The sequence below is a fragment of the Paroedura picta genome, chromosome 13, assembly GCF_049243985.1.
Source record: "Paroedura picta isolate Pp20150507F chromosome 13, Ppicta_v3.0, whole genome shotgun sequence".
In the NCBI taxonomy this organism is placed as follows: Eukaryota; Metazoa; Chordata; class Lepidosauria; order Squamata; family Gekkonidae; genus Paroedura; species Paroedura picta.
Window position 1 is genome coordinate 22,733,141 of NC_135381.1, and position 16,795 is coordinate 22,749,935.

At 43.4% G+C, this 16,795-nt stretch overlaps 1 protein-coding gene across 4 annotated transcripts in view; it reads right to left on the minus strand.

Annotated features, from left to right (window-relative positions):
* Positions 1 to 16,795, minus strand: part of MCF2 (MCF.2 cell line derived transforming sequence) — a 60,982-nt gene that overhangs the window by 26,224 nt on the left and 17,963 nt on the right. For 2 of the 4 annotated variants that reach the window (XM_077309390.1, XM_077309392.1), the window contains 10 exons: positions 13,838 to 13,957; positions 10,363 to 10,479; positions 9,225 to 9,374; positions 7,726 to 7,850; positions 6,638 to 6,752; positions 6,298 to 6,417; positions 5,342 to 5,533; positions 3,978 to 4,169; positions 1,979 to 2,150; positions 484 to 579 (listed from right to left, as the gene is read on the minus strand). In XM_077309390.1, coding sequence (XP_077165505.1) covers positions 484 to 579; positions 1,979 to 2,150; positions 3,978 to 4,169; positions 5,342 to 5,533; positions 6,298 to 6,417; positions 6,638 to 6,752; positions 7,726 to 7,850; positions 9,225 to 9,374; positions 10,363 to 10,479; positions 13,838 to 13,957 — 1,399 coding nt within the window. Of the gene's footprint in view, positions 1 to 483; positions 580 to 1,978; positions 2,151 to 3,977; positions 4,170 to 5,341; positions 5,534 to 6,297; positions 6,418 to 6,637; positions 6,753 to 7,725; positions 7,851 to 9,224; positions 9,375 to 10,362; positions 10,480 to 11,034; positions 12,097 to 13,837; positions 13,958 to 16,795 lie in introns of those variants that run through there. The other 2 variants (XM_077309393.1, XM_077309391.1) reach the window with 2 other exon arrangements.

A 16,795-nucleotide genomic window follows, 5' to 3' on the forward strand; every position in this document is an offset into this window, starting at 1 on the left:
TGTGTCCTTTTACATCTTTTTGTTCTCATGTGCCATATTGTGATCTTTTAGCCCTGTCTATTTTTGTTACACTCTTTTAATGTTATTTAGATGTCACTGACATGTAACTGCATGGATATATAAATTTAGTATGAAGAAACCGAGAACAGTGGGAAAATAAAGAGTTATTGGGTTTGCTTCATGGAAGGCAGAAGCCAAAACAAAACTGGGTTGTCAAGTCAAAGGAGCCGGGGCATGTAATCCAGTAGTACCCCTATATATATATATATTTAAATAAATATATATATATATATATATATTTAAATTAGGCTCCAATGTTTCAATTGCATCTTATAAAAAGTAATGCAGTAACTACTGTAACTACTGTTTCCCCTCCTAATGGACCAACTTGGCTACATGCAGGGATTCTCCGAGGCACAATTTTTAAAAGTAATTTTATTTTATTTGAAAAAAAATTGAATATCAATTATATAGAAGAAGCACCTTTAACGAAGTAATGGGCAAAAGATGTAGGGAGAAAAATTGATGCAGAGGAATGCAAACAGATATGAAGAGAAGGTACCCCGTCTTCAAACTGTTCTGTTGCAAAATAAAATGATTATAAATTACTATTCCCGGAAGGCTTAAGTGGTGCCAGTCATACCAAACAGAAATGATTTTCCAGAAAGGGAAACATAAAAACAGAATCACTGGGGAGGTTCATGCAGAACAAACCTCCTGACAACAGTAGTTTAAAGTGAGGTTTTGCTCATGGATCCAAGTTCAAATCCTTCCCCTCAGTCAGAGACTTGGTCAAGTCTTGGCCTCAATCCACTGTTTCAAACAGTTGGCAGCATTCACCCCCCTCCCCAGATTAAAAAAGCTACCCTGAGAATACATAGATTTGGCTTGCAAAGTGTTTCAGCAGCTTTGAAGGCTGCAGTGATTGTTACACAAATGTCAATGACATTCTTGTGTATCGGAGCCAAGTGTCATAAATAGGGTTATCCTGGTTCCTCTTACTGCATCCCATCCTGTAGCTGCCACTTAGCTCAAAACTGCAAGTAGTTCCAAATAGTTTAAACCAGGGGTAGTCAACCTGTGGTCCTCCAGATGTTCATGGACTACAATTCCCAGGAGCCCCTGCCAGCAAATGCCACAGGTTGACTAAATGGCATAACAACTGATATGTACGCATTGTAAACATGCAAAAAAGAACATGGCCTCAGAGCAGGCCTACACAATTTGTGACTTGCCAAGCAAAACTCGTCTCATCAATGGAAGAAGGAGACACACCAAACACCGTTTTCATTTCCTGCTTGGGACTGCAAAAAAGGTGTGTGCACGTGCACATCAAAAGTCCCGACAAGCCAAAACACAACAAGCAGAGGCTGCATACCAGTCGGTGTCTGCCAAGTTGCAGAGATTTATTCCAGAAAAATATATCCAAAGTCTTCATAAGCATCTGAAAAAATCAGAGCCATTTACCACACACCAATTTAAAACAGTGGCATACTGAAGGTGCAATGCAAATGAATAACGCCAATCACAACAAGGTCACACCAAGAGGACTACAAGAAGCCTAAGAATATTTAAGATCTGGTAGCTTCAGAGAAGTGGTAGTGTACTTTAAAGCAGGGGTAGTCAACCTGTGGTCCTCCAGATGTTCATGGACTACAATTCCCATGAGCCCCTGCCAGCAAACGCTGGCAGGGGCTCATGGGAATTGTAGTCCATGAACATCTGGAGGACCACAGGTTGACTACCCCTGCTTTAAAACACAACTGGAAAATTCCTCTGGGCATCTCAGAGGAAAGCTGAGTAGCCAACATGATTGGTACTAGCCAATAGGTGCCTTCGACAGCTAGCTTCCTCAACCTCACTACAAAAAAAAAAGCACAACCCTCAAAGGAACCATTTAAGATTCCCACCCTTATTCACACTTGTTCAAGCCTCTCTTGTGAATGCGTCTGGATACCTTAACTTAAAAGCGTGTTACCGTGTTTGGGGGAGAACAAAGGAGATTTTGATCGAAGTGGGTTTTCTGGTCGAGGAGCTACCAGCTGCACGGGACGAACCTGCTTGTCGGCCAGCTTTCTGAAGCAAGCTTGCCTGTTTTCAAACATGCTCCGGACGTTCTCAAGCTTGATCTGGACTGTCTGTATCCGTGCCTATGAATTTCATAAAGGAGATAACCATTAGAGTCAGGACTGACATTCTGTTTTTACTTTGGCCAATGCTTGTGTCCATTTCCTCTCAAACCCACACCCTGTCAGGCTGTGAATGGATTGAGGGAAAGGCAGAGGGGAACCAGGCAAATATTCAGTAAACATGAGTTGCTCTGAACAGTAACCAAGTCCGATTCAGAAGCTATAACTGGGAAAATGGCAAGTCATCTGGCCTAGTTGTTTAAAGATAGCTTATTGGCTGGAAAGAGCCTCTTGTGGCGCAGTGGTAAGGCAGCAAAGATGCTAGCTGAAGCTGTCTGTCCATGAGGCTGGGAGTTCGATCCCAGCAGCCGGCTCAAGGTTGACTCAGCCATCCTTCCGAGGTCGGTAAAATGAGTCACCCCAAGGGTCAGACATGACTCGGTGCTTGCACAGGGGATACCTTTACCTTTATTGGCTGGACTCACTGAAGTTTCTTCCTTTGGGCCAGACACTGCTGGCAGCGCACAGACTGAAGCCTTGTTTGACAGGCCTTGGGTTGCTAGCTCAGGCCTGCTAGAAAGGTTAGTGCCTCAAGGCAGCTGTTGGCAACAGATCCCCAATCTTATGCCAGCATGGTGGAATTGTTAAGAATGGCAGCCTGTAATCTAGAGAAGCAGGTTTGGTTTCCCAATCCTCCTACACATGCAGCCAGCTGTGTGACCTTGAGCCAGTCACCGTTTTGCATGGATCTCTCTCAGCCTCACCTACCCCACAGGGCATCTGTTGTGGGGAGCAGAAGGGAATGCAAACGTAAGCTGTTTTGAGACAGCAAAAAATGGGGTACAAAAAACAGCTCTTTTTCTATTGTGACTTATGACTTCGTCTCATGAAAATCAGTTCCCTCCAAAATAGAAGCAGCAATTAGTTAGAAAAAGTCACAAATTTGTGGATTGGTTGTGTTGTGTCGTATCATGAGTCAATCTTTGTATAAAGACGGAAGCAAGACTTTTAAAAAAGCTATGCATACTCCTCACCTTCATTGAGAACTTGACTTCACCACTTGTATTGGACTACTGAGTCAGCTAGCAGTCAGAGGAGACTGTCCACTTTTTTAAAAAAATGGAAATCTGATTGATTTCTAAACAACGCTCTCCAAAAATGGTCCCAGGGTGGTGCACAACAGTAAAAATACAAATTACAAATACAATAAATAAAATACTAAACTTTGATTGAAACCAGCGTCTTACATCCTACTGAACTCAGTTCTAGATGAAACAATCCAACGAGCTTTAGAACATATTTCATAAGAGCCTAGCTCTAAAACAAGCTCAAAACGGCTCAAGGGGGGGGACTCCAAAAGAACCCCCACAATGGGGGATACGTTGGGTGCCCCAGATAGATAGTTAAGGTGCAGCTCAGGTCTCAACCAGATTGTTGTTTTGTAAGCCCTTCTGAACTTTGAGAGCTCCATAAGGGCACACATTTCTGTCAGCAACTCATTCTACTCTGGTCAAGGCCAGGGCGCACCTCTTTAGAGCACATTTTAAAGTGGTACATTTACTTCTGATTATGTTCATCTTTCATTTCCCAAATCACAACTTCATCCTTCCAGAGATCCCTCGTATCAAACACTTGGCCCTGGTCACCAACCAAATATTCACAAATAGGCCCAGGATTATATTCGTGCAGAGTGAGAAACTGCTCCAGCTATGTATAAATACAAGGCCTCCCATTGGGACTAACAATTCTAGGTTCTTTAGGATGTTCAGTCAGCTCCTAACAGACAACACTGCAGCCCCTCAGACTATGGTAGCTAGATGGTAAATCCAACTGCTTCTAAGGGCTTACCTTTAGTTCAGGGGTTAAAATGAGCTCATAGTCAGAGAACAGGGCCTGAGGGTCAGTGTTTATGTGTGGTGCACAGCTCTCAAGGAATTTCTCTATGTCTTGGAGAGCCTTCTGGGCACCTTCCCGAGACTGGCATTTATCCATTGGTTGGTTGGCTAGAAGGTATGCACCCTCATCACAACACTCCAAAGCCTGAGGAAAAAATAAAATAGGTGGAGACAAGAACAAGCTGAGTCATCAACTAGCCCAAGATGTATCCAATTGGCAGCCTTGCCTGTGGACTGCACTGTGGTTCCCACAGGTTGTTACTAGTGACAAGGGAGGTAACTGTGAGGGTCAAAATACTTCTTCCTCAGCAATGCTCATAATTAAGTGTTCTCTGTTGCTCTTGCATTGTCTTTTACTCTAAGTGCAAACGAAGACCATCTGTAAGGGGAACACAGTGTGGAATTATTTGCACCATATATCCCCCTCTAACACTAGCATGGTTCAGAACAGTTGCTTCCTCCTGCCAAAAAAGGAATTTTCTTGATAGCATTTGGATCTCCAAACTGTTGGCCCTTCATGGAATCTACAATTAAGACTACAGTGTCTGAGAGAGACATGGTGTAAGCAAAGAAACCCACTATCAGGCAAGCCTGGATAGACTAGAGATTTGAAACACCACCAAAGTTCACAGAGGGGTGGAGCAAGCTAGAACCTGGGCTATGCATTTTCAGTGCTAGGATACCTTAAATTTTGGGCTAAAGTCATCCAAATGTTACACCTTTCTGTCGCATTATTTACTTCTATGTTGCTTATCACGCGTTCACTAGAAATCTTATTTAGCTATCTCTCCAGTTCCTGAAATTTCAATAGGCATGGCCCATGCATGGGTCAGGCACAACTTGGCAGCCACACAGGCTGGTAATTTCTATCAGGTGTTGTTCCTGTAAATGAAAGAACACAGTAATGCTCAGGAAGGCCAGTGTCATGCCCTGTTCAGCACTTGTTTTTCTTTCCTTCAGAAGGGTATTTTTTTAATCTGTCTGTCTGTCCTATGGCATGTGTGCAAGATAGCCAGGAGACACTAAGATTGTCTGGCAGCCAGGCAAGAGACATTTTGAGGTGGTTTGCCATTGTCTGCCTCCATGTCATGGCCCTGGTATTCTCTGAAGGTTGCCCTTCCAAGTACTAGCCAGGGCCGACCCTGCGTAGCTGCCAAGATCTGATGGGATCAGACTTGCCTTGGCTCCAGCACTGGAGACTCCAAGTCAGCGTTTCCAGAAGGAGGTACCCCTGTGCCCCTGGCCATCATTACATGAAGCCAGAATCTGAAGCCCCTGCATCCACCACCACATACAGTCCTGGTTTGGGGGCATTACCTGCTGCAGGGAAGTGAGGAGGTCCAAGGTTTGCTGCAGCCTGCCGCGCTTCCTTTTTAGCTCCTCCAGTAAGATGTCCGAATGGTAGCGGAGTTCATTGCATTGCTGGCAGATCAAGTTGAGGGCATAGTGGTGGTTAGCTGCCAGCTGGTGCCCATGGAGGATCACCACTTGCGCCTTTCCTGTCAAATCCTTTTATATAAAAAGCGAAAATGAAACAAACATATGAAAACACAATAAATGCCAGACTGAAATGCCAGAACCGTCACATTAAATATGACATAGTAAAAAAACAAACAAACAATCAGGAATCTTGTGGTGTCTTGAAGACTGATTAATTTATCGCCACATCAAGTGACTTGTTTGTCATTGTTTTCTTAGTTTTGTTCTGAGGCTTTTTTATTTCATTGCCAGGTGATGCCTATTTATTTGGTTCTCTTTAGCTGTTTTAACATGATTCATATGGCAATTGTGCATTGGCTGATGCAAAGATGGCATACGTTTATAAAGGGTGCAGAAAATGAAAACAAGAGGAAAAGACAGACTTGGAGGTTCAATTCAGCTTTGGGCTGATCCTGCGTTGAGCAGGGGGTTGGACTAGATGGCCTGTATGGCCCCTTCCAACTCTGATTCTATGATTCTATGATTCTATTCTATGAATTCACACAAGGAATAAGAGGAACTGAAAGGGTTTCAGGTAACAATGGACGGGTGGGGAAATTCATTAGCATTCCAAGCATCGATCTTTGTGGATGACAGCTCTTTATCATGGGTTGCATCATGTGGATGCTGTGGTTTGTGAAGAAAATGAAAAACAGCATCTGTATATCCGCCATATTCCTATATAAGGAGGGTTTATAAAAGATGATGGGACACTTTGCTTGGCTAATTGAATGCTATGCATTTGCTATATAGCAAGACACTTACCACCATAGTTTGAAAGACATCCTCCTCACCTGAGCTGTTTTGTCTAAATTATCCACATCACTCAGCCTCTGTTGGACTTGAGAGATGTTATCTCCAGAATCAGGCAGTTCGGCTTGCTGATCCGTTAAAAATCCAATGGCTTTACTGAGCTAAAGGGAGAGGTCAATACAATCATTATTTGCAGAATGGGTTTAAGGCCACCGACATGGTTTCAGCAAATATTGCCATTTAAAAAGTTTTGGAAACGATTGACCAACAGGTCTATCTTACACATTTGTGCTCCAGAAGTAAGTTTAGTGGTGTTTAGTGGTGTTTATCAGCAAACTGCATCTCAAGTCATTAAAAAAAGCTTAAGCGACCTCAACCTACCTCTTGAAAATGTTGTTCAAATTTCCAAAGCTGTAAATATTGCTCCATCTTGAGCTGGTGTTTTTCCCAGAATCCATCAAAGGCGGTTTCCATCTCGTGCAATTGTGCAAGCAAACTTTTAAACAAGAGGGGAAACAATGCATTTATCAAGTCTTTCCTGCCAAGTTGTTCCAAGGTGGTTTATTGATTTTTAAATTTATACCCTGCCCCTCCCAAGCATGCTGAATCGGGGCGGCTTCCAACATGGTTTCATAAAAACATATACAATAAATAAAATCACATACAATATTATATTAAATTTTAAAGCATCATTGTAAAAACAATCATTCCAGCTGTAAAGGCAATTTGTTTGTGAGCATCTCAGTTTTTGGGGGTGGGGGGTGGGGGGGGTATCCATATAGAGCAGCCTTTCTCGATTTTTTTTGCCATTGAGAAACCCCTGAAATGTTCTTCAGGCTTCAAGAAACCTCAGAAGTGGCGCAATCATGCAGAATATTGTTGGGAAGCAGAGCTGTGTACATGCCCACCCCTCCCCAGCCCCTCCAGGCCCATCACTGGCTATTTGGGGAGGGGGGATAGGGTCAACATGACCATATGTGGTCATATCACCTGATGTATGTTTAACAGATTAAAAAAATAATTCCCATCAATTTAGAAAAACTTGGTTGAGAAAGCCTGGTACAGAGGATTATTTTTTTATTATTATTCTTTAATTTATATCCCGCCTCCCCCTGGATTATAAGAGTTCAGTGCAAACATATCTTGTTCACGCCTTGATATTTCCCAGTTCTCTGAAAGTACAGTACCCAATTTGTGGCTTAATATTTAGATTATTTGTTTGGTGTTCATAATGTGCTTTTCAACAAAATGTGCCCTCCTAAAGTAAGCTATAATTATTTGTAAAAAAATAAACAGTGCAACATAAAATAAAATAATATTGTTGGTAGTTCAGTGTCTGAGTGGTGTGAATAGGTTTGGACTAATGGGGGCGGGAGGCTGGGGAATGTTCATGTTCCTTTATGTACTTTCTGCCTTTCCCCAATGAGAGGTAATAACTGTTGAAAAGGCAAGAGGATCAGTGCTCTCACCGATTGACGGTCTCCCAGTCACCAGATTTCTCCCGCTTTGTTTCCTCCCCTTGTTCTTCCATGTCTGGTTCCTCCAGGCTGCATAACAGCATCTTTCCTTCTTTGGTAACTGCAGTAATATCTTCCTGCAAAGAAAAGAAAATGAAAGCAAATTACTGCAGCATCAACATGATGCTTCTGGGTTCACACGGCAAACTGACAAGGTTTTACAGCAATCTTCATAGCCAAATAAAATCCCTCTCCCTACTCTTTCTCTTGCAGCCATGACTGTATGCTCAATGACCATGCCGCCTGCTCTGTGTTCAGAAGACCTCTGGTGGATCCTTGGCATCTCTAAATAAAAGGCAACAGTTATCAGGTACTGGAAAATAACTTTTGGAGCCTGGATCGCTGTGGAACTGCTCCCAAACAGAATAGCCAGCTCTGTCTTAATGGGCTTGACTTTTTAATAAAAGATACTTCTTACTTGGGGAGCATAGATATAGATATCTTTTTCATATTGTTCCTGATGTTTTCTTCAATTATGGACGTAAAATACTGGCTTTGTACATCAGAAGTCTCAAATTCAACCTCTTCCCCCCCCACCACCACCACCTCCAGTCAATGGATTCTGGGTAGCAGGAACTGAAAAAGGCCTTTCTCTACCTGACATCCTGCAAGGCCACTGCAAATCACAGAAGACAGCAATGAGCCACACAGACCTATGATTGGAGGGTGCTTTGTGTGTTCAAGCCTAAGCAATGCTATCTGCTCCTTTTCATCCCTGGTTGCCTTCATTTGTGTCTCCATGATCCCCAATAATGAAATTTAGATTGGAAGCTTTGAGGGAGGGGATCTGTCTAGAAAATGCTGCAAAGCACCTTGTACACTGAGAGGACTATGCAACACCACCACAGGTGAAACCAAGACAGTATCAGAAATGCTACAGAATAAGTGTGTGTGTGTTATATGCTGTGGTCACATCTGATTTACGGCTATCCTATATATTAGTGGTTCTCAACCGGGGGGTCAACACCCCTTTAGGGGTCAAACAACCCTTTCACAAGGGTCACGGCAGACCGAGCAACTTGTTGCCGCTCCTCCTGCAGGTGCCCACACCTGGCTGCTCCAGCTGCACCTCCAGTTTGGTGCAGTCCTCCACCAGGCGATCCAGGTGGCGGCACAGCTTGGTGGCCTCGGGCTCCAGGCGGCGATGGCGCAGCTCCTGCAGCTGTGCACCCAGGCTCTCCAGGCGCACCCGCTTGCTGTGCAGCGTGCCCCATTCCAGCACCGCCTCCCCATGGGCCCAGCACAGCTTGGCCACTGCCAGCCACAGCTCAGCCACCTCCTTCTCCTCCGTGGGCTACCACTCCTGCCTGCGCCACACCACTAGCTCCCATGCCAGGTGTACGTTCTCCCCCTCCAGAGCCCACCCCCACCCCACGTAGGTGCACAGGCAGCAGTTCAACTCCCGCAGCAAGAACCATCTGAGGACCAAAGAGGTCTGTCAAGGCTCTTACCTTTAGTTGGTAATATTTCTCTGTGCGGAGAGCCAGGATGCGTTCAATTGAATAGGTGTCATCTGGCAGCTCTGTTTCTGCCAGCTCCATGCCAAAGGCCTGTAACATCTGGGCAATTTCCTTCACTGTTAGTGCAAAACTTTCTATGGCCTGAGGAAATAGACATGATAGTTGTTCATCAACTGGGCAATTTGTAAAAGGGCTGCACAATCGGGCTTTCTACAATTCTCTAAGAGAACACAAAGCAAATAAAATGTCTACTATACTCAAAACTGGATGAATACGCTCTATCATGTTCCAGTACCAGATATTTATTTTGCCCTTCCCTCAGCACTCTCTTTGATCCCAGTCAATTAGTCTGTTCCAGTTACTGCTTTGTCCCAATGTGATGATAGCTTAATGATGTTACTCAAATATGCCAAGTCTCTAGTCTCTAGTCATGGGTTCTAAGCATCAAACTCTTTGTATTGGTAAGGTAGCTTGTACTTCAGCACCATGACTGTAGATGGTCTGATGGTAATTCTGTAGTTACCAATGCATCAGGGGCCAAATGATGCACAAAGAGCCATTAAGATCCCATAAAGCTGGCAATTCTGTGATGGGTCTACAGTTTGTGTAGCAAGTTGCTCGGGCACTAAGATTTTGTTAGACTTCCACTGGCCTACTTCTGTTTGCCCACGAAGATCATCTGCACAGATAGATGTCTTCTTCAGCAGAACACAGATATTTTAAAAAGACTAGATCCAACTATCTCTTCTGCCAGACTGAGAGTTCTTCAACTTGTTCAGGTAATTTCCACTCATTCCCTCTTCCCACCACAGACCCTCACACCCTATGCCCTTCCAGACCCCCAGGAACAGTATTTCAGCGAGTGCTATAAGGAAAGAGAAAAAAAAATCATTTCAGCATGGCTCTGCCAGCAGTCCTTTGGGTGCAATCCAGGAACAGCAGCACCTGGTACCACCCTTCATTCTAACCAAGACACCACTGTTGGACCACATTCCTCCCACTCTCTGTACCCTGAACAAGTCACATAAATATGAGCAGAGCTGCAAAGAATGGTCGTTATAAAAATCCAAATTAAAAATAAATAAATAAATAAATAAACAAACAAACAAATAAATAAATAGGGACATACAGTTCTGAAGATGACCCATTCACTATGGCAGTACTCCAGGGTGCCCCCAAACTCAGGTGTCAGCTGTTTTTCATCGATGTATGTCAATAAGTCACTGACCGAGCTCAGCATCACAACCTGGTGGAAATAATGAATAGCAAATTCAAAATTCTGGTCTGTTCTTCCAGGTAGCATATTAAACTAATGAGAAGTAAGGGAACAGGGCATTCACTTGCCTTTGTAGTGAAAGGCTGAAGCTTAAGTATTAGTTCTGCAGAAACCAGTTAATTCCTCCCAAGTACCTATACCTTTGGCTCCAGAACAAGAAGGCCCAGCTCTCAGGTGGAGTCTCACTTGGTGGAGCATCAGCAGCTGACTAGACAACCTTAAAATCACACAGACCCCTTTCCTAAATGTAAGGTATTTATCTTGTTCCATTTCAGGGTGGAGGCCAGTTACATAATCCTATCTATAGAATAGAAAGTTCAGAGTTCTGTCACCAACATGAGTAAGAAGTAGAATCTAGGACAGAGAGATGTAGTTACATGGGAGAATTATGCAGACATGATGCTTGCTTGTCACAGGCATCCTCTGAAGTTTACAGAACAATTATGGGGGGTTATGAAGTTTACAGGACAATTATGGGTGACAATTATGGGGGGTTATGAAGTTTACAGGACAATTATTTGCTACCTCTGCAGCAAAGCAACCTGCAGTGGATGCTTCAGATTAGACATGTGCGCTTCAGACTTTTTCGGCTGAAAAATGTCCAAATCAGGGCTGCTTTGACCGAGTACAGTCAGATGTGGCAAATGCCATAGATTTGTATGGCCGAATCACAGCCGTACGAATCATCTGAATTGTGATTTCGACGTATCTGGAAGGAATACAAAACCAAAAAGGACCTTAACAAAGCCAGGAACTCAAAAGTTGAGCTATAAAGCAATATAAAATTTAAACAATTATTTATTAAAGTGCACCAATATTAGGTTAAAAACAAAGTAAAAACCATATTAAAAACTATACAGATCTAACTGCACACAAATAGATTAAACGCATTTCGACCCCACTGGGTCTCCCTCAGTGGTCAATATTATTGAATAATGCACTCTTATCTAAAACTAATTATAAAGCACTAGGGGCAAAGCCCATTGTAACCAGGAGTACAACGGGCGCTAGAGCTTGGCGGTGGGAAGAGGAAGGGGAGGAGTTGTCCAGTCTGTAAGGGCATGGGGTTGAATGTGTGTGTTGTGTGGGAGGTTGTGGTGGCATGGTGACAAGTGAGGGCATGGGTGTGGAGATATGGGTGTCAAGAACCTGTGGTGCGGAATGTTCGTTGAGTATGGGAGAGGACTGACCTTTGGGAATTGTGGCATAGTGGCTACAGATGAGTTTTCCAGCGCCGTGTCTTCAGATATGTGAAGGGAAAATCAGACTGGCAACTCTTCTTAGGGGAACATTGCATGGCAACCAATTCATCCCAGTTCTGCATTATTTCCCTTCTTGTGTGAATTAGGCCACAGACACCGAAATGTCCCCCTGCCCTAATCCATGTGGGGTAGTCACAGTATACAAGTGTCTCCCCTGCTCCTTCTGTCTCCATTTTTTTTACTGTTGATAAAATGTTATGTGCCCAAATGCTTCTTTCATGGTTACTCCTTAGAAGAATAAGAGCTGGATTATTGTATCGTGCTGTTTGCTACCCAAAGGATTCTCAAAGCGGTTTACAAACACCTTTTCCCTTCATCTCACCACAATAGACAACCTGTGAGGGATGTGGGGCTATGAGTTAGAAGCTCCAAGCTTTCAGAGTAGCTTCAGGAGCCTCTTTTCTGATCTCCCCCCCCCCCCCAAGTTTCAAGACGTTTGGTCCAGGGGGTCCAATTCTAGGGGCTCCCCATCTTACCTCCATTATATCCAATGAGGAGAAAAAATAGACTGTTCTGATTATAAATTCCCACCATTGGAAACAATGGTCCTTAATGTCCTACGGTGAGAATTCAATATCAGAAGAGAGTCTATTTTTCTCCTATTTGGATGTTATGCAGGTAGGATGAAGCATGCTCTTTGGGAGCCCCTAGAATTGGACCCCATGGTACAATCTTTTTGAAACATGGGTGGGAGTCAGATAATAGGTTCCTGAAGCTACCATGAAAGTTTGCTGTAACTCAACCCCCCCCCCCCAAGGCCAGAGATGGTAGAAGCCTGAAAATTCCCATTAAAGCCAATGGTGCCATTGACTTTAGTGGCCAAATCGCTGGATCTGAATCAGCAGATTCAGATGGACCTTTAACGGTCTGAATCAGGTTCTTCCACACCCAAAACCATTCACATTTTTGGGGGGTACACATGCCTACTTCAGACAGCAGAGGGGAGAAGCAACCCCTGACTTTCCGCCACCTCCCATGTGTCACTTGCCTCTGCAGCTCAGGAATCAGAGAAGATTATTCTCCTTTCCTCTTTTTTCCTCAGACTTTCTTACAAATAGCACAGAAAGCAGCACTTACCATCTGCCTACATTCTCACAAAATTCCTTCTAAGCGAGAGAATTCAGCCATCACATTTGGTTGCCTGTCTTCAGGGTAGCCAAAACAGTGACTGAACTCTCCCTCAAAAGGAAGCAATCATGCAGAAGTTCAGAGAGTCCTACAGGGCTGCTTGTAAAGAGGGTTGGGACAGTAAAAAAATAATCTCTTCCAGTGTTGGCAGGAGTAGCAACGCTGCAGGTGGATGGTGGACAAGTGGAGCTGAGATGGCCAAAGATCTTAAACTATCATGAGGTTAGGAAGGGATCATCCCCTTGGATCTCTCATCCACAGTATTGCCCTCCAATGATAGGCTCTAAAACAGCCTTTTTCAACATTTTGACCATTTTGCCCCTGAAATATTTTTCAGGCTTCAAGGAGCCACAGAACCAGGTCGGAAGTGTGGCTGGGTCCATTAAGGCAGGATATAGGAGAAAGCTGGGGAGCCCCTGGGGAGCTGTCACGGAGCCCTGGTTGGGAATCCCTGTTCTAACAGACCTGGCAGCCATAATTATGTAAACACCATCATCACATTTAAGACTTCTAATAATTTCCACAGGATAATGCTCACAAATGACTTACTGGGGGTTTGGGGTGGGTATAAACATTGCGTACACAAGGTTATCATTTGCATTTAGATTCATTAAACCCTATATTGTAGTTGCCCAAGAATAAACCGTTCTGCAACATACATTGGAATGAAACCATAGAACTTCATCTGAAGAAGGGAATTAGCTGTGGTTTGGTAGCAGGGCTCCAGCTTTGCATGCAAAAGGTCCCAGGTTCAGTCTTCAGTTTCCAGATCTCAGTTCCAGATCTCAGACAGCAGATATTAGGAAATAATTTGTTCTCTCTGAGCCCCTGGAGAGATGCTACCAGAGTAGACAAGACTAAGCTGGATGTACCAGTGATCTAACTTGATACTGAACAGGTTCGCATCAATTTCTCAGTTGTGTAGTTAGTACTCATACCGGCAATTTGAGCAGGAAGTCCTCTTGACTAAACCGGAACCCGATGTCAGTAAACGTGCGCTGAAAAAATCCGGTGGGACGTAGAACCATCACAAGGTGCAAATTTCCTGGAAAAGAGGCCTACAGGAAAAACCCCAGGGAGGAAATCAGTATCAAATCACTCCACAAAAAAATGCATACAGCAAGGGGAACAAAGAGAGAGCTCTCCATCACAGTGAAGAAAACATCAATTTTCAAATTTCAGACCTCAGAGACAAGGGTTCAAACTCATGGAAATGGGAATTGGACCACTTGGGTGGTGCATGACTGTCTACAAATACTGTCACAGGTTTGTAGTATTTCTGGTGCATCTCAGCTTTAAGGGGCAAAGAGACTCTCCAAGTGCCTACATCAAATCACAGGCTCTGATCCTGGAACAAGAAAAGGTGCAGAATATGGCTACTAAAATGATCACATGGTTGGAGCCCTTTTTCTACAGGGAAAAGCTAAAGACTGTGGATTTTCAGTTCAGAGAAGACATAAATAAGGACAAAGGCATGGTAGAGGATTATAAAATTACAAGTGGGGACCTTCAAGTATGTGTGGGCCATATTTCATTCCCCCCTCCACCAATATTTCCTCTTATCATCTTATAATCACCATAATTTTATTTTTATAACCTGCCCTTCTCATTCGGCTCAGGGTGGGTGAGAACAAATTTTTTTAAAAAAATATGTGTTACATAATTAAAATAGTTACTATATACATTTGTTAAAATTATATTCATGTCTCAGCTGTGTCTCAACAATTTTTTTGTATGTGTAACATATTTATAGGGTTTGTTTTACACTCAAGTTCATCTTCCTTTTGAATAACAATAGTAACTGCTATGTATGTGGACTCAAGAATGCTAACCCTGGACAATACGCAAATGAAGGACTGTATATGGACCAATGAACGGTTTCTCTGTCAGGCTAGCCAAGGTTCTCTGTCAGGCTAGCCAAGCTGTATATAAGCCTGTGTTGTTCCTACACTCAATGTTTGGTGTTTGGAGTTGATTGAATGAGGAGCTGTTGCATTTGAAGAAACTGTGTCTTGCCAAACCCATAGACTTATTATTGGTGATCATTGATGCCAACGGAATCCACCAGTCACTGTCCAAGAACTAGGCAATCCAGCATGCACCAGCACCAGGATCCAGAGCAGAGCTGCAGGCCATCCTAGGGCTTCTCAACTTCTACCACATATTCCTGCCCAACACGGACTCCGTGGCAGAACCCCTGCATCATTTTCTGAATAAGTGAACCCTGTAGTCATGGACTAAGCAGCACCAGGCTGCCTTTACCAACGTCAAGGGACTACTGTTGTCAGACAGCATCCGGGCGCATTTTACTAAGCACCTTCCACTGACTTTGGCTTGCGATGACGGAGAATGAGGTGGCTGGATGGGGTCACTGAAGCAGTCGGTGCAAACTAAATCGCTTTTACCTCCATGCGATTTCAAACAATGCCAACAGCTGTACTGAGTGGGTGATACCATAAAACACCAAAAGATCAATGCTTCTGGATTTGTGGAGCTTTAGTCCTGGAGGATCTCCCGCATTACATTCTCACTTGCCCATTGTATACTTATCCTAGGGCCAAATTTCTAGCTGGCCTACTAGATGGGCTAAATGATAAATCCGACCCGGAAAAACTTGTGTTTTTGTTAGCAGATACTAATTCATTTGTTTCTAACAAAATGTCATTATTTGCCCTTGCAGCAAAGAAAATAAGGGCCAGAGTGGTGCTGCAGAGAGGAGCTTTAGGACAGGTAGACATATGTAGGACATAAGTGATTGTTGTCTGAGATTGCACATTCTTTTTATTACTGATTTGAAATGTTTTAAATCTTTTTATATTTTCCTTTTGTATTATAATGGCCTATGGCTACATGCAATAAAATCTGACTTGGCAAACTTAAATGGACTTCGAGGAATGGTACAGAACAGGAAGACCTGAAGGATCATTGTCCATGGGGTCGCGATGGGTCGGACACAACTTTGCACCTAACAACAACAACAAATTCTATATGGCTTGCCACCTGGTCAGTTGTGTCTCTGCAGCTCCTGCTGGAGGCTTCAGAGGGGCCAGGTGTTATGGAGCCCATACAGCCCCTCAATTAATGAATGGTTTATGTCAACCTCCAGATCCTAGGTGCTGGTTGGGCAATCATTACAACAGCACAGCCATCCTATTAACAACTTAGTTATTCAGAACCCTGCAACTCCTGTGAACATTCCCTTTCTATTAAAATAAAACCGCAGAAGGGATCCATAAACCTGCTGCTTGTAAAGCTATAATTGCTAAGGTATGGCAATTATATACTATATATGTATATATGATATGTATTGTGCTGATTTATTGATGTTCAAAAAATGGCCATCAATTCTTCCTCTGTATTAGCAAATGATGTGCATCACTCTATTGCATACAGGTGCATCTTCACTGGAAAAGACGTGCCACACAAATATTCCCCACAGCTATTTTTAAGGCATGCTAAAAATAATGCATTAACATAAACTGATTGCCAAATCCTGGCTCATTTGAAGCCAATGGGAATTCTGCCAGGGCCCAACAGCAAAAGTTCAAAAGATTGGAATAGTATGTTCCTATGATATGTTAGGCAGTAGGACAAAATCCTTCATTTAATTACAGCACAGGAGAGTTGAAATGAGAATGTCACTTCCCCTCCGCCGTGTGGGCATCCATTGATTCAAAGAACCAATCCAGACACAGTGAAATCTGCCTCTTCTCACCCCGCCCCCACATCAGAAACCTGGAAATCATGGATTTAGAACTAAGGATGACTTTGAATTTCTTATCCTGGCTTTTCTCAGGTGAAATTCCTCTTTTTCATTTTGCAACCCCAAGTACAAATTGAGGCTTCATTTTTTAGTTTTTTGCACCCAACTTTTCTTGTACTAACATATCCCAATA